At 39.1% G+C, this 27,127-nt stretch overlaps 1 protein-coding gene across 1 annotated transcript; it reads right to left on the reverse strand.

Moving 5' to 3' along the window:
• Positions 1-327: 327 nt before the first annotated feature.
• LOC106923527 (G patch domain-containing protein 2-like) lies at positions 328-27,047 on the reverse strand. Its single transcript, XM_014996589.2, has 10 exons — positions 26,956-27,047; positions 24,871-25,524; positions 17,681-17,742; positions 17,070-17,213; positions 16,586-16,665; positions 16,427-16,491; positions 16,306-16,345; positions 16,125-16,216; positions 11,307-11,392; positions 328-4,421 (listed from the first exon to the last, which is right to left on the reverse strand). The coding sequence occupies exons 2-10, from the start codon at positions 25,515-25,517 to the stop codon at positions 4,258-4,260; spliced, it is 1,380 nt and encodes a 459-aa protein (XP_014852075.2). The 5' UTR covers positions 25,518-25,524; positions 26,956-27,047; the 3' UTR covers positions 328-4,257.
• Between the last annotated feature and the right edge of the window lie 80 nt (positions 27,048-27,127).

Raw genomic sequence — 27,127 nt, forward strand, 5'->3', positions numbered from 1 at the left:
GTATAAATTTGAAAAGCATGAATTTATCTCCTTTCACTTCATATGCACTACTTTGTGTTGCTCTATTGCAGTAAATCCCTATAAAATATCTGGGAGTTTGTAATAACATTTGGACAAGTTAAGTTTGCAATGCACTGTGTTGAACATCTAGGTAGCTTGTCATTCTCTTCAAAAAAAAAAATAAAAGTAATCGTTTCTGTATGAGTAAATTATGACATTGTTTATTATTATTGTGATCAAGTGACCAAATGATTCTGCCTGTTAATGCTGTTAAATACAAAACTGACTAAATCTCTGTCCTCTCATTAACATTCCAAGGCCACCAGATGACAAAAACTAATTTATTGCACATTAATTCAGCATTGAATTTAAAAATGCATAAATATTGGCATTTTTTTACACACACATAACATAGAGGGGAAAAAACAAAACATAGCAATGGTTTGGGCATGGATCTTCCAAGACATTACAAAAACACAAATGACTTGAGTTTAACTAGAGCGGCTTTAAAACAATTTCTTATAGCCATACAAAGTTCATTACTCACCAATTAATCTGTTTTACTTGAGCTTTATATTATGAAACCAGAAAGGAAGCTACTGCATAAAATCTTTGTTACTGTTGAATTTTAGAATTGTAACGTCTCTCTTACATGAAGGAATACGGTACAGATGTTTTCTGAAGGATTAGTAATCCTCTTTAGATCATTTGCAAAGCAATTAGGCATGCCTCCACAAAGATAACAGCCTTAAGAGATAAGATGCCACTCGCACAACCTTCCAAATGTGATAGCTGCCTTGGAGCCCTGATACCACCAAGATTTTCTTAAATCCCTGTAAATGAAATTAGAAAAATATATATATAAAAAGGTGATGCATCTCCAGTGCGATCTATCATGTAATTCTATTAATAAATTTAATGAGCTCATTCCTAAATCCTCAGTTATAAGATGTAAAATAACTGCATCATAAATACTATACAACACATTTTATACATTATAATTAGTTCAGATGCATGGTGTCAACAATAATACATACATGTTACATATCAAGGCAATTACATAAATACATTAGCTGCCAAGAAACCATATGACAGAGAAAGATGACCAGAAAGTCAGGGGAAAATGGCTCCATCCTCATTCGAAGCCCGTCCAAACCTAGTGAATCTCTTCTGAAATACAAAGTGAGTTGAACTAAGGTGACTTACAACATGCAATTGTCAGCAGGAACCAGAGAGGCCTTTTTGCATACATTTTCATCATCAGTACACATTATACAGCAGGGACAAACGCCACTGACAAGAAAGGAGGCAAAAAACAAAACAAAACAACCTAATTCCCCTTTGACCTGTGACCAGTGTCACAGAGGGCACTGCTTTGCGGGAATGCAGATGAGTTTCAAGCAGAGTTTATGGCAGCATTGTTGCTGCTCTTCCTCATAAGCACTAAAACCTATCAGTGGACAACAGAAACCACCGGGCTAGACCAGGCCGACCAGGCATCACTCATTCACTCACCTCCTAGGTGCCTTTGTCAGGTGATTGCTGCCGGAAAAAGGAAAACAGATCAATACATCTCCCATGGGCCTGACAGGTAATCTTTACCTGGGATGAAATATGAGTGCAACCAGCCTGCCGGATTCCTTAACTGTAACAGGACAATTGACTAGCTCTACGGAAGCCATTCCCCTATTTCTGAGCCATTGTAAATTAATTTTGAGGCATAAGGTCTGGGAGAGGTGTCATTATGGGGACTACTAATTATTCTGTGGCAGCCACTGACTAACCCATGCAGGAATCGATGCATCTTAATGTGAGTTTCCACTGCAGAAATCTTTACCACGAACAAGGAATCATTATTTTCTAAAGTTTCTAATCCACAATCAACAGAATATATAAATGAGTAAATGAGTGTGAAGTTTCTCGCATCATCGCGCTCCACTTCCCTTCCAGGGACATTTTTTTGGGCTAAATGTAACTTGTACTTTTATTAGGCCCTTTTTCATACAATGAAAAAAAATAAAAAACACTGACAATTAACTAAGCCAACACTGTAAAGCTCTTCCAGTTCAAAACACACATAAATACATCTCAAACAGTTGAGGCGGAGACTGCTGTAAAAACAAATTTATATATATATGTGTGTATATATATATATATATATATATATATATATATATATATATATATATATATATATATATATATATATATATATATTTTTTTTTTTTTTTTTTTTTTTAATTAACCACTTTTTTTCTGTTTTACAATGATCATTAACCTGTGCAACTCCTATTTACCAGGTGTAATGCTGATGTGAAAAGGAGGGAAACCAGTAGCGGCTGTGGAGTTTGTGGAGATCTGAACACTGACGGATTTCTGTGGGAGCAACTAGCAAAGTAATGTGAAGCATCCATTTAAACTATAGTGTGCCCACACAGCATTTATAAATGTCATCCCTCCCCAGCATGATCACATAAATCCTTCTCACACAGATTATTGCAGACATATAACTCACATTAATTAGCAAATCTCATTTTATTAAATGCAATTCTTCTCTTTAAAAAGGCTTTAAAATATCTGAAAAGACATGTCATGCAGCTGGTGATTATGTTGTGAATTTCTGTAAAAAAGGCCTTAAAAAATGTGATTAACTTTTGGTTAAAAACTTCATCAGACTTTTAGCATGGTACGCTGCTTACACTTGCAGTTTTTACTGGTTATAAGCATTATTTAACTAAAAACTTGATTCTCTTAGTCTTATTTTTCTGTTTTTATATTTTTCAACCATGCATGCTTCTAGATAGCTTTGTTAAAATGTTGTGCATTGTGAACTCATTAAAATATGATGACATTTTAAATTGGAATCTGGTGAACTCTACCAGAAAAATAAAAAATGGGTAATTTTGGAACATTATCCAAAATATATGGGCAAATCAACACAGAAATGATTCACCGAACACACAAACAACCTTCTTCTTTTGCCACTGCAGTGCCTGGACCTGCAGAAAACCTGTTGATTGAGCTAAAGTGAAGGGAACATTAAACCAGTTCAGGACTCTGGATCAAATGGGGAGAAGGCCGAGGAATCCTCAAAGATCTTTCTGCATGTATGATCCAAACATGTGATACATTTTAGGAGACTAAAATTGACCTACTGACAAAAATGTGGGCTGTAAAATATACTGATACGAGTTTCATCACTGAGTAAATGTACTCACATTGTAGGTGACTGAATTTTCTACATTGTTCAAGTGAGATAATGCTACTGCACTAAAAGCTGAATTGATTTTATTGCTTTGCACATCTTTTTCTACACACCTATTTATTTGCTTTGCTCAGATTATTTTGTTTGTTCCCTCTGTTTGCTGACATTGATCTCCTAGAGGTGAAACCACTTGGAAACTATATACCCAGAGGGGTTTTGAAGATACTGTGTCTAACCCTCCTTTCCCGTTTCCTGACGCTCCTCCAGCTCCAAAAGCAACTCAGCCAGCATTGCTAAAAAAAAAACCCAGCTTTTTCAGACAGATTTTACAGCCAGCCTTGAACTTTAAATCTGTTTGGGGAAATTTGAATATAGAAGGCAACCTGAAGAGAACAGAGGAGGCCCTCCGAGGACCATGACTATGCTCCCTCTGTGTTGTGCTAATGAGGACCTTTGTAGCAACTGTAGCTTTTCAAATCCATGCTAATAGGAGGCCTGTACTTTGTGTGGCTCGCCAGCGGTGGTCGCCTCTCTTAACCCCGCAACAGCATGTGGCAGCTAAACATTGTGATGTTCATCTCCCTCGGAGCTAGCTGCTTTACAGCCATTGTTGGTTGCCTTAAAGTGGAGCAGTCGCCCCCTGGTCAACGAGCCTCAACTGACCATACTTTCCGAGGTTCCTGCTGACAAGTGCTGTGCTACGGGAGTGGACATAATTAATGGATTATGCAGTGGCGGGTGGCCTGGAGACTCAGTGTGGAAACAGGAAGAGCAGTAAAGTCTTGAGTCGAACGAGGAGCCACTTGAAGCTGCCTTCTTGCTTAAGGAGATGGCGGAGCGCTTAACAAGGCTTGATTGCATTAACATTTGTCATGCTTAATATACTACCTGGAAGGGCTGGATCGAGCAGGAACATGCTGATTTGAAGACTAATGATGTGCTTTTGTATTTTTCTTTCTTTGTCGTAAAGTTTGTGGAGTAGAAGGGGGTTCTAGCTATTTCGTTCTCAGGCACAATCGCTTTAGGAATTAGATGCGTCTGTCAAGCCTCTTTCAAGTGTCCTCGTGGTTGCCCTGGAGTAAAGACGAACTCTCAGGCTCAGCAGAAGTAGGAGACTGAGGTGTACTTGGTCCTACTGCTTCAGGGATTGGTGTGATACTGCAGGCACCTCCTTTTGCCTCCTTTCTCTGCTGATCTTTATGAAATGGGTTGATAGCTAAAAAGAAAGACAAAGAACATTTCAAATTTTGAAACATGGGGCAAAAAAGAAAAAAAAAGGTTCAAATACGGGTGGATCGATAAATTAGTATATTAGTGAAAAGTTTATTCATTTCAGTGACTCCAGACAAAAAGCGAAATTTGTAATTTATATAGTTTTATATAGGTGTAAACGTATACCTTAAATATGACCTAACATGGTTCCTTAGGTTAAGATAGGTCTATGGGCTACATAAAATATGTTGATTAAATTTTTTTATAGCAGTGTGTGTAGTTGCAAAGTCCTGCTGGAAAATAAAATCAACATCTCCATGAATCAGCTTGTTGGACTTCAGAAAACACATTTGGACCAACACCAGCAAATGATGTGGTTACTCAAATAATCACTGACTGTAGAAACTTCATTCTTCCTCATACTCTGGAAACTTTGATTTATTTCTAAATTCAAATTTAGAAATCTCCGTATGTACTGAACGGCAATAAAATGAGTTAAATAAATTAACATTTGATGATATTCTAAATTTCTCACATGTGCCTGTAAAATCCCCCTTTGTTTGCTCACTGAAGCTACTTGAATTAAAACAATAAATCAAATTCAGAACTCATGGATCCCTGCTTTGAATGTGTGGAAATATAACTGAAGCAATCCTCTACTAATAAGTTAAATATTAATGAGATTTTGGTCGTCTGAGCCAAATCCAATTTGGCCCCATACGACTTGAGGACACGGATATTAAAAGGCCAATTTTTTTTCTTTTTAAGCTTAACCAGTTTTGTAGCATTTATGTTTTTAACTCTAATCATCACACTTCGTCTGTCACTGACACCTTCCCCGTTACAGATCCTCTTTGGTCTGGAAACAGCAGAGCGCATTTTCACCGGAGACAGAAGAACAAAGGAACAAATTCGCTCCCTAACCTGCTTTCCTGCAGCTTCTACTTCAGTTTTGATAAATAAATCCTTCCAGGTCGCCACCCCAAAAAGGTAGCACCAGTCAGACAACGTATTTTCCAGGCAGCCCCACAGCAGAGGACAAGGCAACTAGAAGTGACATTGTGGCTGTGGGCTGTCCCAAAGGATTAGGCATTACAGCATTCACTGGCATGTGCTTTAGTTCTTTCCCCTTATATCTGCTTGTGGCTCTTTCCAGATGACTTCTTCCCCAAACTGATCCGGCGGGCAAGATAATTGATTAATATTTCTTGAGGGAATGATGACTAACTGCTGCTGAGGTCCAATCTAAACACTTCGGGTTAAACATAGTCAAAGGGCTTGATCAAAATTCAGGAGTTTTCATATTTGACAGATACAAAGAAACGGCAGGGAACATTAGTTTGAGTGCATTAGCATGAGCGAGGTGCACCACATGCCAACAAAAGTCCAACGTGAAGGTCAGAGTCAGGACGAGACAACGCAGTCACAGTAGAAACAAAACAAACCCCCTTCAAATTAAATGATTTTTATGCAATGTATATGTATCTAGGGTTTTAGGGTAATTTTTTTACATGCTTTCTCACTTTATTTTAAAATAATGAAATTTAAAATTATTTTAAAATAGATATCCACAATATCTTGAATTGCAGTCATCACCGCAATATTAATCATAATCAGAAGCAGCACCATCGCCATTACCAGCTTCTTGATAAAATTCCTCTTCTTCAAAAGTACATGCAGCAAAATGTCTTTGTGACAGGCTCAACGTAGCAACCTGCATCAAGATCACAACTTGATGTGGTTCTCTGCTGAGGTTTTTCATACATATAATACTATTTTTTATTGGAGTTTTTAGTCTAAATAATCATCTGCTAAGAGATGGAAAAAATTCAGGACTGAAAATAAAAAATTATTTTATTAGGATGTTTTGTACCTCCAGTCAAACTTAATAAACATTCTCTCCCACAACCAACACACCACATGTCGCCCTGCAGTGAAACACGGTGGTGAAAGCATCATCCTGTGGGGTTGCACAGAAAGGGTTAGAATGGTCTAGTCAAAGTTTAGACCTGAATCTAACGAATCTGACAAAAGAATAAAAAATTGCTGGAGTGGATTTTATTTAGGAATATCAGCGCAAACGAGGTTTGTGGAAAAAAGAAAAGTTGAATCGAATCTAGAAACATGAAGCCATATGAAAAAATGCAATGCATTTTATATAATAATATTTAAGAGGGAATTTATGTGTTTAAATGATAACTTTAAAGAAAACTGAGTAATGCGTTCCTTTAGTGAAGCAAAAGCAACACCTGCAATCAAGGAGTTTTACACCAAGGTCAGTAAAGAAATTAGAATGCAACGACTCTCTGTCAGAGGAAGAATTACAGTACATACATTTACTGTGGGTGATAATGGGAAGTTGAATGGAACCACCTCACCATCTTAATAAGCTCTTATGAGATGCTCTCTAAAAACAATCATTACAGGCCTTCCTGGAGCACTGCCGCTCCCCCTGTTTATTAATCAGCTAATTACACATTGACAGTAATGGGCCTGCTGATTCCCACACTTAAATGAACAGGGTTGAATGGCTCTTTAATGATTAGCCTTTGTGTTTCTCTCTCCCTCTTTTTCTCTGCTGCTCCCTCTCTTGAACACACACACACACACACGCACGCACACACGCGCACGCACACACACACAAGGCTCTTTTCACAAATGCAAAAATAAGACGTTCAAATCAGACCTCCTGGCAAGAGGGTTTGCACACAAGTCAAGAAGCACCTGACAGAATGGGCTGCTAAAAACAAATATGTCTCCATAAAGACAAACAGAAAACCGTGTGTATGCAAAGGCAGCTGGTAAGTGGAGCCTGTACATCAACCTGCATGAATTTCAGTGCTAAACTTACCCCGCAGCAACGTCAAAAGCCCCCCCAGCACGTAAAAGTTTGGTGGAGCAGCGCAGACAGGTGCAGGTAGAGACCGAATAAATGGGGGTGGGGGTTGAAGGACAAGAGCAGGTTGTGGAGTGGAGCTTGAGAGGGCAAAATAGTGCGGTGGGCTGCATTTCTGTCAGCACAAGTGATGGCTGAGTGGTAGCGTTATTTGTCTTGTGCTGCCACGCAGCCCTCGCACCAGGCTGGGCATTAATGAGAGGGGGCCGGACCGCCGGGCAGGAACGCAGCGGGCCTCCGGCGCAGGTGATCTGTCACGCTGCCGTCTCGCTTGGGCAAGGGGACACATGAAGGCAGAGGGGGGAGAATAGGTGGCCTCTCCATGGCTAAGGGCTGGCCTGCACCTGCTGGGCACCCACATTGTACCAACACATCAAAACAGAAAACAGTCTGATGTTGACTAACTTGACTATAAACAAGCTTAATTTCTTCCTGGAACGATCACCATATACACACCTAAATCAGATTATGGACCAAAAATCTTGAAACTATGCAAGCACATATATCCCAGCCTACCATTTTCAGCCAATTGAATGAATTATCACCACTGATAAACGGCTGCATTTGCATACCTATATCTCCATGTCTGAACCAAATAAAGCCCAGAACACTTCACAGACAAGTATTTTAATTTCAGTTTTAACCAAGAGTGATCCTTTAGGATGAAAATTCATCTTACTGTGAGAAAAGTAATTGCAGAGAAACTTGAGTTGCTATTAAAATGCCCTTGCAGTAACATTTCCACAGCTACATTACAGTAGCAGGGTTAAACTTTCACAAATATGTCAAAAATGGACAGATTATTTGGAGACAAGTGAGACTTGTCCAGTCACTGGCTCCCAAACACAAGTCCTCTGGTGACCGTGGCTCAGCGAAATGAAAGCAACACATTTCAATGTTTCAAATAACAAGTTTTGTTGGAAGAGTTCTTACTCCACTGGCCAATTATGGGCAAAGCAAGATTATCACAGAATGATTTCCATAAGGAGCCGGTTTGTTAGACCTCCAAACTACATCAGAAAAGAGCACTAGCTAAATCCCCAATGTAAATCCTTAATTTATGAATTAAACTTTAACATTATCGCTCTATATTTTGTTCACAACTGCCTGTTTTTCTTTTTTTCTTTTCTTTCTTTTTTACACACTGGTACTTCTGAATTTCAAACATATATCTGAATAGAGTTATTGAAAGCGACAAGCCTGAAATCAAAAGGGGAAGGTTCTAGTCTTGATAATAAATTCCCTTAAAACTATTAAATGGGGAGAAAGAAGAAGAAGAACAAAAGTATCTTTTGTTCAAAAACTTGTTGGACTGAGTTGAATTTCTGGATTGGCAGGAAGGAAAGTAGAAAGTCTCCAATTTAAAGCTGAGAAGTGGAGTGGTCATCTAATCCAAACAGATACCTGGCCTGATAAGTTTTCGTGTTTTGTTGTTTTTTTGTTTTTTTTTTTCTTCACGACCAGGTTTAGCAGTGCCGTGAAGGTGCTAAAAGGGTAAAGAAAGAAGACAAAGCAACAGCTGGGTACCGCCTGAGTAATTTCCCGTGGAGTCCCGGAGGATACCTTCAGCCACAGACCATTTTCACTCCTGATTACAGAGTTCCAGATCCAGCCACTAACATATACAACAATCCACTTCCTCTGGCTAATCCAAAGACTCAGCTGTCGTGTTCACTAAGAGTAATACGTCGCTCTTTCTGCTGAATGCAGACAACAATCTTTCCATGCAAACAGGATGTCTACCGGAAAACGACTTCACTCAGTAAATCACAGAATCTGATTTGCCTCTGTGCACATTTATGTCAGAGTGGCAGCAAACCAAAATTCCTGTGCGGAGAGTGTGAAAGCTTGTCAGAGTAAGTGTGCATCTCCTGGAGGTCCTGTGATTACTGAGCAGAGACATGGTGCAGGGGGCTGCCAAAGTAAAGATTTATACAGAGCAGTTGCAGCTGCAGAAACTGACATTGGACGACATGGGATGCATGATAAATCATAGTGGGCAGGGGGCACTAGACTCAAGAAACAGTAAAGCAGTCCGAACAGGGTGGGAGAGGATGTGCAGTTCAGTAACGCTCCCTCTTTATCATCCCCTCACATAGACAGACTTTAATATTAAATTCAAGCAATTTTAAATTCACAATTTCTGTGCAAATCGCAATAAAAGCATGCAGAATTCTACAAAAAAGAGATATTTTCAAATTGATTTAATTTTCAGTCTGTTTATAGTAGACTACAGGTTACCTGTCAACAGACTGAGGGATGTCCTGCTTCTGCATGTTGAATACAAGAGGTCCTTAGGGGCCAGGGGTGAATCTGTTTTTTTCTACTTTTATGGGAAGAGGTTCAGCACTGGGAAGGTGAAGGACAGAATTGCCAGCTATTCCATCACTCAGTGCAATAAATGGATCCAATCTGTATCCAAGCAAAGCATTGGCTGTTTTTAAATTCCACCTCTTTTATCCAAATGAATGATGGACCCCAGTACAGAGCCCTGTGCAGCAATATTAATATACATCAGGGGCCCGCACCCCTCAGTAAATCATGGAACCACCAGCATTTGTTATTTAAATGACAAACTGCAGCTGCAGGAGTGGCGAACGGAGAGGAAATGGTGGACAAACCAATTCAGATTTCAATCCGGTAGAGACACAAGGTTCAGAGCCATCAGGCTAATGAAAACAGGCAGCTCCACTGGTCTAAACACACACAGCACAGACAGCTTAATGTCTTCTGAGATAGAGTAAACTCTGTGTAACGCCAATTATCACTTCTCTGTGCTAAACCTCTCCTTACCACCTTACCAAATAATCAATATTTGATTGCAAGTAATGAAAAGTTTAAACTTTTTCACGTTTTGCCACATTAGAAGCATAAAATTCAATATCATTATGATTTCAATTACAGAATGAAATGTAATATATAATTGTGAAATGAGCAGAAAGGATATGTGGTGCACAAAATGTTTTCCTAAAAAAATGTGTGTGATGCATTTGTATTCAAAGCTCTTTAGATAAAATCTAGTGCAACTTATTGCCTTCGGAAGACATCTATTTAGTAAATAAAATCCAACTGTGAACAATTTAATCTCAGTTATTAGAGAACATTAGAGCATAAGGAAGACTAAGCAAACATACGTCCAGAGACAATGGCTTAGTTAAGAAGTTAAAACATTGTGGTTATAATCTGCTTTAGGCAAAGATAAAAAACAGACACAGCAGAGGATAGTTTCTGCTGTAAAAAAAGAAGCAAATCTGACATTTTTCAGTAGCTTGTAAAATGCTATTGTGCTGTCACAAATGTCCATTTCATATCTCCCCTTACTGCTCTTCCATTTTTATTGATACAGGCCTATAATACCACTCAAGTAGATTGTTTCATAAAAATGTTTGTTTTCATGTTCCAAAAAGAACATTCTGCTTTGACTTGGTGTTTCTGTTGTGTGTTGACAATAACCACACTGAGAAGAACAAAAATAAATAAATAAAGCTGGAGACTAGAGTGGAGTTGTGGTAATAGACTGAGATGGACAAACCAGCTTTGTTTTTAATAATGTAGAACAATAAGTAAGGGCAAAAACAAATTCCCTACACATTTGTCACGTAAATACTCAAGATTTTTTCAAACTCCAATTTTTAACTACTTGTCAGTCTTTTTTTAAGTGTAAAATTAGAACTTTATTATGAATTCAGGGCTTGCTTGCTTAGATGGATGGATGAACAGACAGTCGGATGAAATTTAAATAGGAAACAAAGTCTAGTAATTGCAAAGGGATCCTAAAATCAGGAAAAATCCTTTTACCAGTAATTTGTACCAAAGTCTCTTTAAAGAAAATCATGTCAGTGCTACATTGCAACACCAGCATTAAAAATAACGTCTAAACTACAGAAGTTGCTAAACTACAGAAAAACATATGTAATACAATTGCCTTTTTCAACATCTTTAAGACGTAGTTTCCAAATTAGTGCACGTGTGTGACTGTGTGAAGGCTGTTACCTGATGCTGTGATGAAAACAGCTTCTGTTTCTTTCTTCCTCCGCACGTCAGATGAGCACAACAGTCCCGGAATGAAATTAATCTGCCTGGAGGGCCAGTGAGACAAAAACATCACCAAATCATGAAATCATTTTACAGAAGTCAATAAAAACCAGCACTGCACATTTGGAAGCACACTTTGTTTGCAGTCATCCATGCATTTTTGTCATGTATACATTTTTCTTCATTAAGCTTTTTTTTTTTTTCCATAACTGAAATGAGTAGAGATGCTGAATCAGAGCCATTTTTGTGTTAAACACATGACCCTGCTCTGGGCTACGTGCGTCATGTTAGGATGAAAAGCTTCATCACTGATCTCAATGGCTCTGAATATTGGAGAGAAGAATTTAAGTTCAAGGATTGCTCCTTCATCTGGGGGTAGGAGAGACTTTTAATGTAGGCGCAAGAGTGAAGTGACATGAATATTTAAGCTGAAATGTGCAATTATGGTGTCTTTTATATTCCTTAACTTTATATAATATTTTTCAAAAGCTTTAACAAAGTGTGACATGAACTGAATATATCAATAAATCTTCAAGACAACATCTTAAAACAGCAGAAATGCAGACAGAGGAAAAGTAGGACATCCCCCTCAGACACCAGGCTGCATAAAGCTTCACGTCCCTTACAGACACATTGTACAGCGAGGTCCCATCAGGCCAGCGTTTTAACTGGCAACCCATTCCATGACCTCAACACCCATAAATCACATGACGGGTGTGCAGGCGCTGGGTGTTGAGAGCTGTTCAGGGCATGCTTTGAGCGAAGTCCCTATGTTGTATAATCAATAGATATAAAAATAAATGGCCTGACCGTTATTCTCTCCCTGCTACCTTTCTCTAATAAAATCCCAGTAATGCATATTTCATTTACTTTTATACTTATTGATTACCTGTACTCCAGTTAGTAAATCACGCGCCTATCGATCCCTCAATCGTACCTCTGTCGGACAGCACATAACCAGCCATTTGCGCCCCTGATAAAGAGCTCAGACATTGAACTCCCCACAGTAAATCTTTGCAAACTAACTTTTTAATTCCAAAATCGATCCACATTTAAACGTCGCATTATTTCACAAGGCACGCCTGCGGCATTAAAATTAATACCGTGATGCATTTGGCCTTAATGTATGGAGGGCCATCCCTCTATCTCCTTCCTCACTGCATCGAGGCAGCGACATGCAGCCAAACTGCAGCCTGGAGGGAGGAAAGCGCCCTTTCCTGCTGCAGACTGCTGGGAGACGGAGCCTCTTCGGGGCCATCCGGAGCCCACTGAGGCACTCAGCACAATCCTAATCAAACATGAGAAAACTATCAGCTGGCTCATTAAGCAGGGGAAAATACTACCAATTATTTCAGCAGAAACTGCAAGCTTCAACTGTCAGCAGTTGTTCAAAAAAAAAAAAAAAAGCACTGCAGTGTTAATATTATTTAACATCTGTTACTTCATCAGTTTTCAAAAGCTCGACAGATGTCTCTGTCTAAATTTACTAAAAGTGCAATGCAGGAGCAAAGACTGACTTTGAGGCTCTATGCAGCAAAAAAAAGGGGGCCAACAACTAAATGCTATCAAAGACACAAGGACACAGAGAAAAATGTGCACAAGATAGATTTTTTTAGGTCATATGAGACTTTAAAACACAATGAAGTCCCTCAGGGTGCTAAGTAAAACAGCACTGACACGGGGTCAATTGTAATTTTAGCGCACACATCCAAAAGCAAATATATCAATTAGAAATGATGAATCAAAAGCAGAGGGAGAAGTCGCAGTTAGAAAAACGACCATCTATTTTCATTAGTGTACATGCTGCTTCAGGTGTGAGCGTGATCTCAAGATTAATAGAGGAATTCAAATGAATCAGAAAGGATTAGGCTCTCCAGGGAGTATAATCAATAACTCCAAATCAATAATCAATAGGCCACTCACACCAATATACTAACTGCTGACACTGTGATCTCACAATTAAAATGAAAACTGGGAAGGGAGTGGTGTAAGACTATGATTTATCTCGTAGCGCAAGTGTCATTTAGGAATAAATAAGTCAATAGATAAAAGATGTTAGTCCTGTGCAGCTCGGCTGGGAGGCAGTCATGCATTTTAAAGTGGCCAGTGGCCCCGATGCAACCTAATCCCACAAAACACTGCGTCTGCTCACACAAAGATTAAAAGATAAGAAGAAAACACTCTAAAACATAAACAGAGACAGTAAGATGAAGCGGTCTACGTTCTTTATAGCTGCCTGTATTTTGTGAAGTGCAACAGTAGTTCTGGCAGCAAGCAGTCCCACACCATGATCCTGCCACTACCAGGAATGGTATAGACCAGAATGATTAAAAGCTTGATTCATTCTGGAAAATCACACTGGTAATCCAGCTGTTTCAGGGTTATTCCAGGATTGAGCTTTGGTGGTAAATGGGTTGTTGTACAAATCACCATGAGAAAAAAAAAAATCTTCCTGAGGTCTAATGGAGTCTCCATGAGTGGTCAGTATCTTACCTGCAATAGTTCTTAGGGTTGTTAGAGTTGGGACAGAGATAAAAAAAAATGTTTTTCAATAGTAACCTAATTTCCTAGGACTCAGCACAGGAATGTAGTTGCAATATTTTTCAGAGCACAACTAATAGATGATATATATTTTTTATTTTCTAGTTTCTGGGGTCCCCCCCCCTTTCTAATGCCACCCTGGGCAACTGTCAGCCCACACCAAAAACCAATATAGCACCAGTCTCAAATCTTTCACAGAATGTAAAGTGTTTAAATCCACATTTACCCTGTAAGTAGCTCCATCCATCCAGAAACCATACCTACAGAATGATGATGTCACTTCCATGTATCATGTATGGTGCATTGTTAGGCTATTGTTCTGCACAAATTGTCTTCTCTTACTTAAGCAGCTTCTTCCATATGTCTGTTTCCTCTACTAAATAATTTCTGAAGACTTCTTGAGGATTTCTACCAACAATGAAAATCAGAAATATGTAGTGCACAGCTAATGCAAGAGATTGACAGCTTTCGATCTCCACAACTCCTCTAGAGTTACCATAACCCTCTTGACTAATTATGTTCTGAAATGTTTTTTTATTTGCAAAATTTATAAAATGACTCACTACTTTGAGTCGCATACAATACCATTAAAAAACATCAAAAGTTTCTGCTGTATTGTGAAAAAACGTGAAAAGTTCAAGAGGTATTACATTTTCAAGTAAACCGGAGAGAGCCAATCAAAACCGATCACTAAGAGACATTTCTGTTTGTATCTAATTGTTTAGGATGAACTTGACTGACCTAAGCACAAGGCAGCCATATCACTGGAGAGTGGATTTGAACACCTCGGGGAGACGGATTCAGCTTGTGCCGTCCAACGAAACACATCAGAAGCCCTTCTCGTCAATCCCCTCCCACTGTCTCCCTCATTCATTTGGGAGTATGATTTATACTTTTTGAAGTGAAGGGTCTTGAATCCCACTATAAAGGAATTAAGAGATCTCCCCTGAGTCTGTCATTCAAATGAGAGCATGGCAGGGATATGAGGGCTTTTTAATAGGAGAAATTAGTATTCACAATGCCTTAAACTGGAATCTGAAGGAACCTTTCAGGTGGAGAAGAAAGGGCCAGTTTAGAAAAGAAAGCCCTAAGAAGTCGGGGGCTTTTCATAGCAGTCGTGTTTTTGCCCCTCATCAAGAAGTGCCTGAGCGCTCTGTGAAATAACCCAAGAGAGTGGGGAAGGAAAGGTGTGTGGATATGTGTGTGTGAAACAAAAATTAGGAATGCACCATAAATAGGCAGAGTGGAAACAACACAATGAGAAGTCCCACAGTCTCCAGGCCAAGAGGGCTGCTCAGTTCCTCAACAGCTCCCCATGCAGATCCAACTGTTCCAGGGAAGACTGGGAGCGACGAGACGCTTTGACAAACATCTTTTGGATTTCTCTAACGCTTCTTTGCCGACCCAGAAATGGTGGAATTTAAATCAACATTAAGTCAACAAAGCATTTCTCTATTTGTAGTACCTGACCTTGAAAACTAGTAAGTTGAGCCGAATCTGAGAGGTACTTCAGTGGCTTACTGTTGTTAGCTTAGCTCCAACTTTGGAACTAGATTTTCATTAATGGACAGATTTTATTTGGTCAAAACATTAGCTTCATGCAGGAAAAATATATATTTGAATGCATAAAACTAAAAAATTACATGTAGTTACAGTACCTTAAAAATGTACTAACACCATTTTGTATTTTCCATGTCTTGTCACATCACAACTAAAAACAGCAACGTATTTTCCTGGGTTTTTATGTAACAAACAAAATTTAGTAGTGTAAAGTTATAAAGTAGTCATAGTAGCTGTTGTTTTTCAGATTTAATGGTATAATAAAAACCCTTATTACACTGTAATTCTCCCAACATTGGGTCACAGTGGGGACCAAATAAAACATGTTCTTCCACATGTTTGTGGTCTCAATTATAAACCATTGTCAAATATAGCAGATAGTACTACTAGTGGCTTTCCATTCAAAAAACAGTTTTCTTCTGCACCTTCTTCCAATAATGGCAGACTTGTGGAGAGCACAACTGTGGTACATACCACAGATAAAAAAAACAACTATTATTATCTCACTTCTGCTTTAAAATAATGTGCTATACTTTTGCAAGATGCAATAGGTGTAACCAAAGTGGGTATTTGCTCCAAAGCAAACAAAATGAATATATATACTTGTTTGTTAATCTGCAGACTATTGTCTGACAATAGACAATGGTGCTTCGTTTAACTTTTTTCAAAACCTACCTGCTTCTGATGGATGGAGGGGAACATCTGACATAGGAACCTTCTGACATCATGTCACTGGGACACATCGGTAGTGGGCACAAAGGGTTCAACTGTAAATTTCAAGTGTCAAATTTAACATTGAAAGTTTTAACAGAACAAAAGCAAAATTGCACAAAAATGATTTGATGTCATAACATGCCTGGTTTCTGTCTTGATTCCCAACAGAAGGCAGCCAGAATCTAAAAGGATACAACAAAACAATGAATGGTAAGATCCACATGGCAACCTCAGTTTCAGCAGAATCTCTTTGTGAGTCTTACTTTCTCTGGCAATGATCTGCAGAGAAATGTCTCAGTCTTTCCACAAACACTGGCATGTTGTTGCTCTGTTCAACAAAAGTTGCAACAAAACAAAACAAAGCAAAGTTGGTACAACAGTTTTTGGCTTCTTTGACATTAATGAGGACGCATTTCTTTTACCTTTCTAGGAAGACGCCTCCTGTCCCGCCTGATGCAGCAGGCAGCAGAGCAAGGCAATCGTTTAGGACGTGAATGATACCCTGCAACAAGTAAAAAAACAACTTTATCTCCGTTTCCTCACAGCTGATTGAAACCAATTGATACCTTTTTTGGTTATTGCACTCTAACATAAAACAAATGAAGCTGTTTACATTTCTGGCAATGATGAGGGAAATAAGAGCCACAGGCACAGAGTGTATAAAGAAGGACATGACTAGCTAGCCAGCTATCTGGCTATTTAGCTAGCCAGTCAATCAATTCGCTAACTGGCTGGCTATTTGGAAGGATGGATGGATGTTGCTTTTTAAGGCAGAACTGGAAAACTCTGACAGTCTGACAGTTTTTCCAAATTGTGCAGCAACTCTGAGACTCACCCACATGGAGTCTAAACATCACAGAATCCCCCAGTTGTATCCCTAAAAAGAAATATAAAAACTTTGACCACCTCTAACAGCGCGCCGTGCAGGCTGGAGGAAGTTGGTGGAGGATTGTCTATCCTCAAGTGAAAGCGGGCTGTCAGAGTCCCAGTTGGGCAGCAGGCCGACTCCGCAGTCCCCTTCAAAGAACCAGTCGCTCTGCTCATCATCACCTGCACACATGGGAAGGTAAATGCATTATTGGTTGGAGTGATATTGCCTGATAAACACTGGTTCTTTTCTAAACCATTTGATTGTGGGCAAATTTAAAAGCCTGATGTTTCTCAATGGACTGCGCAGCACCAGACAACACTGGTTCTTCCCCAGACAGCGAGCTGATCTCAGGCCTGTCACTCAGCAAACTGTCCACAGGAACCATGCCTCTCACAGTCAAGGTGTAGTGACAACTGTTAAATCAGAGGCCGCCCGGCCCCACCGCGGCTAATGAGATTAGCAAAGGCTTCAGCGCTCATTAACACGACATGACAACGTCTTATTAGAGTCGCCTGGGTGCCCAGCAACCAGCCCATTGTAGCCAAACCTCTTTATCCAGCCCCAGAATTCACTCAGAATTGAGCACAGGCATGTTCACAAATTTTTCATAAAACGCTATATGTTAAGGCAGATCAATTCGTGATACCTTGTCTTCCTTCATCATTGGTGAACAGACCGGGGTCACTGCTGCACGTGCTGCTGGTTTCCCTGCAAAGAAAAGACACAAGGGAAAAGGAGAATAAGGATCTAAGACTTGTTTGGATCACTTTGGAGGTCGGATGAATGTTATGGAATCTGAAAAGTGAACAATGTAAATTAAGAATTTAGATGCCCCCTGAAATATCAATATTTAAAATGTGGCATTCAATAACAAAAATAATGAAAAAGAGCAAAGCCGGAGGTCGACATGAATGGAAATGACACAGAAAGACAGAGCACTGTGTGTTTCTGCCTCGTTGCGATGGCGAACACAAACGCATCAGGAGGGACTCTGATCGAAGCCACTGAGTGACACGAACAATCTAATTGAATATCCTCCGCTGTCAGCTCCAATCTAATCTGGCCCACATTGTGGAGGATGACAGCACTGAGAAGCACAGTCCCCCTGGCCGCCCCTCCCTTTGGGTGTGTCCCTCACACACAACAATCCACAGACATGCCACCACTTCCACGCAGCAACTGGCTGATATTTGCTGTGTGGGCTGCCATCGCTTACCATCCAGACCGCCCCACTGCTGGTCCCCTCCACACCCTCCGGCAAACCCCTCTTACTGGAAATCTCAAAGCTAAGATCATTATTCATAAGGGAATACACTTGGAAACTACTATTTCACTAATGCCAGTCGCTAAGAGTGGTACTCAAAAATCTAAGTTGCACAGTGGTAATTGATTATTCAATCAATTATTCTGATAATTAATCAAACTGAAAATAATCTGTATTTTCGGATTTTTCATTTAACGATGTAAACCTTTTTTATACAATGTTAGAAATACATAAAAAAATAAGTGATTCAATTCCTTTTGTATTTGAAAAAATAAGCATTTTATTGCCTAAAATGAAATAACATGCCATTCCTCTAATGAATTTGAACCAGGTGGAGCTAAAACTCGGCCACTTAAGAAGTTTTGGCAAAAAAAATTATTTACAGACAAAGGATTTTTTTTATACCTCAAATGCAAAATATATACTTATTTTGCACAGACTTGGCTTAATTACTGCTCTGAGTATGTGGTTTTTACAGCAAATTGACCTTTTTGAGTCTGTATACTCCAGTAAACAATTAATCAATTACTAAATTAGTTGACAATTATTTCAATAAGAGAATCATCACGATTAATCCCACCAGCCTTAATAAGTAATGACAGAAAGTTTTAAATGTAACTTCCAAAACTATTATACCTGTTTTGCAATAACTGTGTAACTATGTTTTACAGTGACACCTCTCTCATCATTCTGCTCTGAAGATATATAATTAATAACTGATCCACTTGCATTACAAAATGTGTTGTCATGCTTCAGTTTTAGAAAATCTAAAGATGTCTACAATTTAGATAGTTTAGAAAACTGAAAAGAAAATCTTACGCCTTGGAAGGAAAGTACGTACAATTAAGAGGTGGTTTAATGATTTTGCAGAGTTGAACTCAGCAGTTTTATACTATAGAAATTTGTTTTATAAATAAGTTGCAGTCATTAATTACAGCAAAAAGTGAAACATTTTATATGACAAAAATGTCCAGGATTTTGATTCAAGAGTGGCAGCTGAATTGTTTAAGTATTGAACTTTATGTTACTCTAATGGAGCGGAAGCTGAGTTTTCCTGACTCTCTTGCAGATTGCTTCCTGTTTATCATCTCTGACCTTGCTTGCAGGTCTGGAGGGTTCGATATGTGCTGATACAGAGCTTCGCCATATTGCACAGGGCTCTGAGTGACGTCAGGATAAGAAAACGTCCATCCAGACTGTCCATCTGATCCGCGGCCAGATGGTCGCGCATCATCTCCCCGAACATCCAAGAGAAGCAGATGCGAAAGGGGAGACGGCATCTCCCGGGAATCTGGAAGATGTCTGGCCCAGCCCTGGACCGTCCCTCCTCCCCCATCCTCCCTCACCCAACGCCTTCAACCCCGTCTCTCCAGACTGATTCCCCGGGTCGCTCCTCAGTAACGATGGAAACATCTGCTGACATTTGATGCACACAGTACAGTGGAGGACGCAGGTTTGGACATTTACAAAGACAATTGTTATGGTGTTAGCACATTTTATGCTGTTAAGGACCAGCTAGGAACACATATTTCTTCTTCAGTTTTTTTTTAATAAAAATAATTTCTTCAGCTTTTTGGAGAAAGTTTATGCCAAGTCTAAGAAACACAAGTATTAACATTTATTCAGAGACTCATTAAGCTGGCAAACCCATTTTTTATGAGACAAAATATGTTTTCTTTATTAAGTGGTGACCTTTACCAGAGATAAACCGAACTTGGAGTGTATTTATTTATTTTGTTTTCTTCTGAATTTGGAACTTTAATGACATTATTTACTAAATTGCAGTACTTTGCAAAAGTACTAAACTGACTGGGGGAGTAGGAGGAGTCCAAGTCCAAGAAGAGCCAAGATATCCAAAGCAGCACTGGAAAAAGTGAAGGGGAATGTTTAGTCAAAAAATTGGAAATCATATATCACTTATCTTTCACTTGGCAAATATGGACTACTTTGTGTTAGTATGGCACATAGAATCCTAATAAAAATACACTGTTGTTTGTTGTTGGACAAAACTTCAAGTTCAGTGGGTATGAGTACTTTTACTACACACTGTACGTTAAAGGGAGCAAGGGCAAAACTGCATAGTTAAGGGAGATAAACTGAATTCCCCATATGGCCCAATTGTCTCTACACAAGCCAAAGAGGAGAAGCCAAACACAGTATCCAGATGAGCACTAATCATTAGGATATAATCCTCAGCTCCTGGGAGAGGCAGACCAGTTTGCACAGAGATTACAGGCAAGCCACCATTTATTGAGCCGAGGCTCATTCTGCAGAGGAATAAAGGAGACGAGCGTTGGAGGGGAGCAAAGTGCTGATAACAATGGATCTGCGAGCTCTTCAAACAAGTCGCTTCAACCCAAATCTGTGCCCTCTTCCATTGGTGTCTGATTATAAGGTTATCCCACCCTCCCTGAGCTGCAGTAATTGGATTAGTCTCAGAGATTTATTAAAATTAACTTCAGCAAACGCTGAACTGCCTCCTCAAAAACTCCTCATGGAGTTCTCAAATTCTAAATTACAGCACAACAGAGCAGAGCAAGTTCTGAGAGCCTTTTGTTTTTTTTTTTTGTTTTTTTTTTTCCTCCCAAGAAGTCAACATCAACAGAAGCGGCACACAGCTGGAGACGGAGGCTGGGCCCGGGAAGCCGCTACCCACAGGTTAGGGCTGCTTGCTGGGCCAGCCTGGGTGCCAGGTGGCCTCAGTGCCAGCAGGCTGGGCCAGGTCTAATCAAGGATGTGGAGTCCAACTGGAGCTTCCAACATCTGCTCTCCCCGCACTTGGGTGGCTGAAGGCGAAGCTCAACTCGACTTGCACATAAGGAGAGTGACCTTGAGGAGGGGCACATTTCAGCAGACCAAATGCTCTAAATGAAAAAGGTTAACAGTATGAAAAGAGACCAAAGGAATCCACATGGTTCAACAATGGCAACTGTGTCTGACATCCAGTGGACCACACAGCCTCAAAGTATAAATATTGCTGTTGTAACACTGTCAGCCCCTCATCCCTGCTGCCATTTGTTAATACCCCTTTGCCTCCATCAAGGCTTAACCGTTTGATTGTTCAGCCCTCAGTACAGAGTGGCAGTCCACTGAGCAGCAATCAAGACTGTTGCAGTTGTGTAAGTGAGAAATGATTGACAGCACGCTTAGGTGCTCCCATTTATTTCTTCTCCTGGGCTGTTTTCTGTCAGAACGGCTATTGATTTTTCCATAAAGTAAGAAAACAAATACCGTTTAGGGGCCGGGGAGGTCAGCACAAATTAAACCCGAAGACGTAAAGCTTTCTCTGCTCCATTAACGGCTACTTCAGTTGCTTGTGTGCTTCACATGATCAGATGATAATGAGATCCACAAAGAGAATAAGCACTTGAAGAAAAACAAGAAGCTGACCGTTATATTTAAGGCTGAAACGATTAATCAGATTAAAAGCGATTATTCGATCTCTGAAAAAATCATCAACTAATTTAGTAATTAATTAATCAATCATCAACAGTACAGTATACTGACTAACAAAGGCTGTTTACTGAAAACACAACTTACTCAGAGCAGTAATTAAGTCAAAATTTGCTAAAATATATACATTTTGCATTTACGAGAAAATAAACCTTCTTTGTGGCTAAACCTGTTCTACCCAGAACTCCTAAAGTGGCATTTTTAGCTTAACTTGGTTAAAATTCTGTAAAAAATAAAATAAAATCTCCAATTACCAGTACTCTGCAAAAACACATAATCTTATTTTGGTCTAGTTCCTAACGCAAATGTCTTAGTACACTTCAAATAAGACAAAAACTAACTTACAAGTAACTTTTCATCAAGTCCTAGGGGCTAGTTTTAAGTCAATGTTTTTTTTTTGTTTTTTTTGTTTTTTTCATATTGATAAGAATGTTCTAGTTCCACTGGCAGATTATTTCACTTATAACATGGGAAAAATGTCTTGTTTATTCACCAGAAACTAGACAAAGAATAATTGACAAGATTTTGTGTTTTTTACAGTGTAAGCACCTTTTGATATCGAGTTATCCAGAAATTAGCCCTACACTGTATTCATGTTAAGTCAAGCAGAAAAGGCTGAGCTTTTCACATACTGCATTATTTGATCAAGCATTTTTTTATTTAAAAATTTATTGAATTATTAATGTATTTGCATCTTACATTACATTTCTAAAACTGTAAAGTAAGACTTAGGTGGTTAAATTAAAATCTGCATAATATGGCAACTTTCTAATCTGATCAATTATAAGAATAATCAATATAACCATAACAGATTACTAAAATAATCGTTGGTTGCAGCACTAGCTATTTTTTTGTCTGATATATGAAACAGCAGAAGGAAAGAATAACAAGAGTTTGGATTTTCTGTGTAGGACTGTACAATGAAAAGACTCAATAAGTGTGAAGAAAACCTCTATGCAAAAGACAAGAATCGCAAGCTGTCATCCCACCAGGATCAATATAAACACATGGACTGAGGACTGCTATGGAAAACCATCGTCACTCAACACACTTCACTACAGCATCCAGGATGTAACCTGAAACTGTGTTATGAATAGGTGAAACCATACATCAACTCAAAGGTGGAAAGCCTGTCCACATCTTTGGACACAAGCTTGTATCAGTTGCACAGAAAGAATGTAACCACAACGCTGTGGTCAGCTGAAGCCACTTTTAAGTCTAAACCCAGGGTTTATCCAGATAGAAGACTTTAAAAGATATTAAAGCCTGTTTGTGTGATTTATGAGGATGCATTAATGTCAACGGTATTTGTAATGTCCATTAAAAATACAACTAGAAGTTCGTGTGTGGATTTGTGGAAACATGCAGAAGGTGGAGTGTGGAAAACAATAAGAGCTACTAAAAGAGAAGCCTCTCTCTTTTTAAGAGAGGCTCAATTTCAAGGTGTTACATTGGGAGGTCAAATTTCTTTTAAGTTATGTTTGAGATATAAAGCATTTTTATAACAATTGAAGGTAACATAGCTGCTTCTTTGTGCTATAAAATGTAATCACCACCCTGGAAAATACCTAATGCGGCCCCTTTAGAGTATAAAATTGACATCCAATTTGACAGCTGTTTTCAAGGTACATTTTCCTCTGTGGTTTCATTCTTGTTTTCATACATTTACTAAATATAATGTAACAATCAGTTTGGCTTATAAAGCCCCTTGCTGGTGGAAGTAAGACCCACACTTAGCTTAGTGAAATGAAACGCACACAGGAGAGTTCACTCTGGGACTGTGGGACAAACAGAACTTTAATTACCAACCCAAAGTCAGGCATATATTTCAAAACAAATCAATACTACACCAAGTCGCTTATTTATTTGTGACAATAGTTTTCAAAGGGCAATAATGAGCTGGGAGATGCCTGAGGCCAGAGCTGCCAAAGATCCCTCCCTCATCATCATAGCAGGTAAAAGACATAAGGATGAAGATTATCATCCATTTATAATATCAGCACTTTAAAATAGAGAAGAATGATTTCAGACTCAGAGGACAGGCTGACTATTGATAACTCGATTGATTACCACTTAGATCATTTTAAATGTGACTTGTTAATTTATTTATTCTTATACTAAAAACGGTCCCTTCAGATTTGTTTGTTTTTTTTGTCACGCAACTATTAATTTGTTGTTTTATTGGGATTTTATGTGACTGACCAACGCAAAGAAGTACAAAAATATGAAATGAAATGAAATGAAATGAAAAGGAAGAATACAGATGGTTTTCAAACTTTTCAGAAAAAATCTAAAAAGTTTGCCATGTGTTTTAGTCAATCTGAGCTAACACATGGTAGAAAGTTTCTAAGGGCTACCAGATCTGCACATGGAGTCTGAAATGCTTGATCATTCCTAAAGTGAAAATGTTTAATTTATTTGTATCTGACTTGCAATCTTTGACTGGGCCAATTTAATTAATGATTATGCTTTGACCTAAACTATTTAATTGTAATTCTGGTTGTACGTTTAGGGTTTTTGTCCCGATGCAAGGTGAACCTAAATCCCAGTCTTCTCTCACCTAAGCTGCCACCACAATATTTCACAATAATTTCAATTTGATATAGTTTATTGTTATGTCAGTGATTCAAAACAAGGTTTACAGTTATACTATACTCTTTCCATTTTCAGATGATGGATTGACCAATCCTCTCTTAGATGATCATAGCTAACTGTTGTGTTCCTTGGTGATGCTTCTTGTTTTTTAATGTTTTCTAACACACCTTCATTGAAAAGCTGGATTTATATTAAGATTAAATTACACATACATGGACTCTGTTTACTGATTTGATTACCTCCACGCACATTTAGTGGCACTGGATTTTATTAAGTTGTATCAGAGTAAGGGGGCCAAGTACATATGCACGCCACACATTCAGATTCATAAAACATTAAAAACATTTATCTTTCTCCTGCTAAGTCAAAATTAACTGCTTTATGTTGATGTGACCAACTCAAGATGTAAAGTTTTACAGATATTCTCTAATAAAATCTGTATCAAAATCCCTTATTTTCCTTTCAATATGAAAGAAAAACTGAATGTAGTTTTCAACATGAAAATGAAATAGAGATCACATTACCCGTCAGACATGTTCTCATCTGGACCATCTCTACGTTCCTTCGCCATCTTTCTTTTCCAGCACTCCTTTCCCATCATTCTACCTCCGTCTGTCTGTCTCTCAGGTCCGGTCCAGCTGCTCGACCTCCTCCTAGATCCTGACAAACGCTGAACCTTAGATGGCCTGTGCCTCTTCTTTCCCTGATGCAACTTCTGCTGAAGTCTGACTGTCATGTCTGAAGTCATACGCTTGACCTTCCTGCGTCTTCTGAGTGGCTGTCCTGGATTGCTATCGGTGAAGGAATCGGACTCTGGCCAAGATGGGTGTCTGGATCTGACAGGGCCGCCAACGACGCGAGGCCAGTGGTCAGTGGTGGCCATGTCATCTGAGTCGCTGTAGTTTGCCACCGCGGTGGTGAAGGTGGAAGATATGTTTTCCCTGTATTCTTTGGCCTCATCCAGGCTGGACTCAGAAGCCTCAATCCAGCGACGTCTGCGTGCCACCGGATAGATGGAGGACTCGTGAAGGCGCTTCCGACCTCTACGCCGCCGGATCTGTCGCCGATGCTGCAGCGGACTGAGGACCATTTCCTCCCACAGCTCCCCTAACTTGTTTTGCTCAGAGGCCTGCTCCAGTGCAGACACCAGGTCCTGCACCAGCTCATCCATCCTGGTTCTGGAAACCACAGAGGAAAGAGTTAAATCAGTCAACTGATTTACAAATACACAACACAGCAATCTGAAAGAACTGATGAACAAAGAAGAAGCAGCTTCTTTGAAGATCCCTTTTTTTGGATAATACAAAAACTCACATCAAGAAATAATGCGCTATTTTCTTTTCCATGTGTGTCTTTTTCTACTTTTTTTTCAAATATCAGCTAATTTCTCTTTATACAACATGAAAATAGGCAATAGAACTAAAAAAATGTAAAAATTATTATCAGAAATAACTGTGATTTTACAAAATAATAAAAAAAATAATAATGTTTTTGCATTACAGAATCCAAGAAGTGGAGAAACTTAAAATTTTACATTATTTTTCTCACTTAATTATTTTTTTTATATTAAGCAGAAAGTGATAAAAGCCTGGGGTCAATTTGTTATATTTCTAGTCAGACAGTATTAGAAAGTGTTCATATTATTGAATATTTAATATTACTATCAATTTTTTTTCCAAGCACTAGGAGACTTCACTGATCCTCCACTCTTGGTTATAACTATTTTGAACTAAGGTACTTCCTCCTATGAAAAATATAATTATCTGTTTAACTTTTATCTGTCTCTGAGTAGGCTCAAAGATTTGCATCAAGGATTGTTCTGTTTGTTGATGTGTTTATAGATCAAAAATGGATGAAAATGGGTGAAAAATCAAACTAATTTTGTATTTTTTGACCAACAAATCATCTATCAAAATTGACCTCTGGTCAGTCGATTGTTGCACATTAGCTCCAGAGTTATCTAAGTCAAGCATATCTGGACTTCGATTACACATTTTTGGCGCCAAGAAAATAGTGCTAAAACACCAATAGGTACAGCAGATTGAGGTTCTTCATCATTTTAAGTAACAATAAAAAACATTCACAGGAGATTACAAAAAAATCTGAATGGAAAAGACCAAACTCTGATTCTGAACCGCTGATTTCTCTATATTACCACATGTAATTCACTAATTATGCCGCCTTTCAGAGATAGCAGCAGGGTGACTTTAAGTCAAGCAGCAAAGCATTGATGAAGCTCGAACAAGAGCTGCTTCTCATTTGATTACATCAGTATAGAGGAGACCACCAAAAGCGTGTGCACTTTTCCAGCCGCCAAGAAAAGCTTAAAATGTCTTTATGATCAGTGAGTTATGCTGCAGGGCAGCTTTGCAGCATCACTGCAGCAGAACAACAGCAGAGGCACGCTGTAGTAATCTGCATGCTCTGAGCTGTTACATAACAGCTCACATGTGAGCTCGGCACAAGGACAGACAAATATCTCCCGAAATACCACCGAACCGAGCCATTTATGAGCGCTTAACGCGGCCATTGTCACACAGAAACCGTTTCTACATATCTACTATGAAGCTAAAAATAACAATTACACTCCAAAGGCTCTGAACACTCACCAGTCGATGCCTGACTTGTTTTGTTTTCAGCTCCCAGCTGGGAAAACAGACGCACTTCCGCCCTGCAGTGCAGCCAATCAGGTGGCTCCGCCTCGCTGTGACGTAGTTCCAAAACAACACGAGTTCATGCAGATAGGAAGCCAGATGTCTGTCTGCCAAAACCCAGATAACT

The sequence above is a fragment of the Poecilia mexicana genome, unplaced genomic scaffold (genome assembly GCF_051168715.1).
Source record: "Poecilia mexicana isolate PSO_F unplaced genomic scaffold, ASM5116871v1 scaffold_22, whole genome shotgun sequence".
Classification (NCBI taxonomy): Eukaryota; Metazoa; Chordata; class Actinopteri; order Cyprinodontiformes; family Poeciliidae; genus Poecilia; species Poecilia mexicana.

Bases quoted from the DNA above. Each gene is read 5' to 3' on its own strand.
- LOC106923527 (XM_014996589.2), bottom strand. From the start codon at position 25,517: ATGGATGAGCTGGTGCAGGACCTGGTGTCTGCACTGGAGCAGGCCTCT. The intron at 17,743-24,870 runs GTAATGTGATCT...TTTTCTTTGCAG, and splicing joins GATGAGAACATGTCTGACGG to GGAAACCAGCAGCACGTGCA. The intron at 4,422-11,306 runs GTAACAGCCTTC...CTTTCTTTTTAG, and splicing joins TGTTTTCATCACAGCATCAG to CTATCAACCCATTTCATAAA.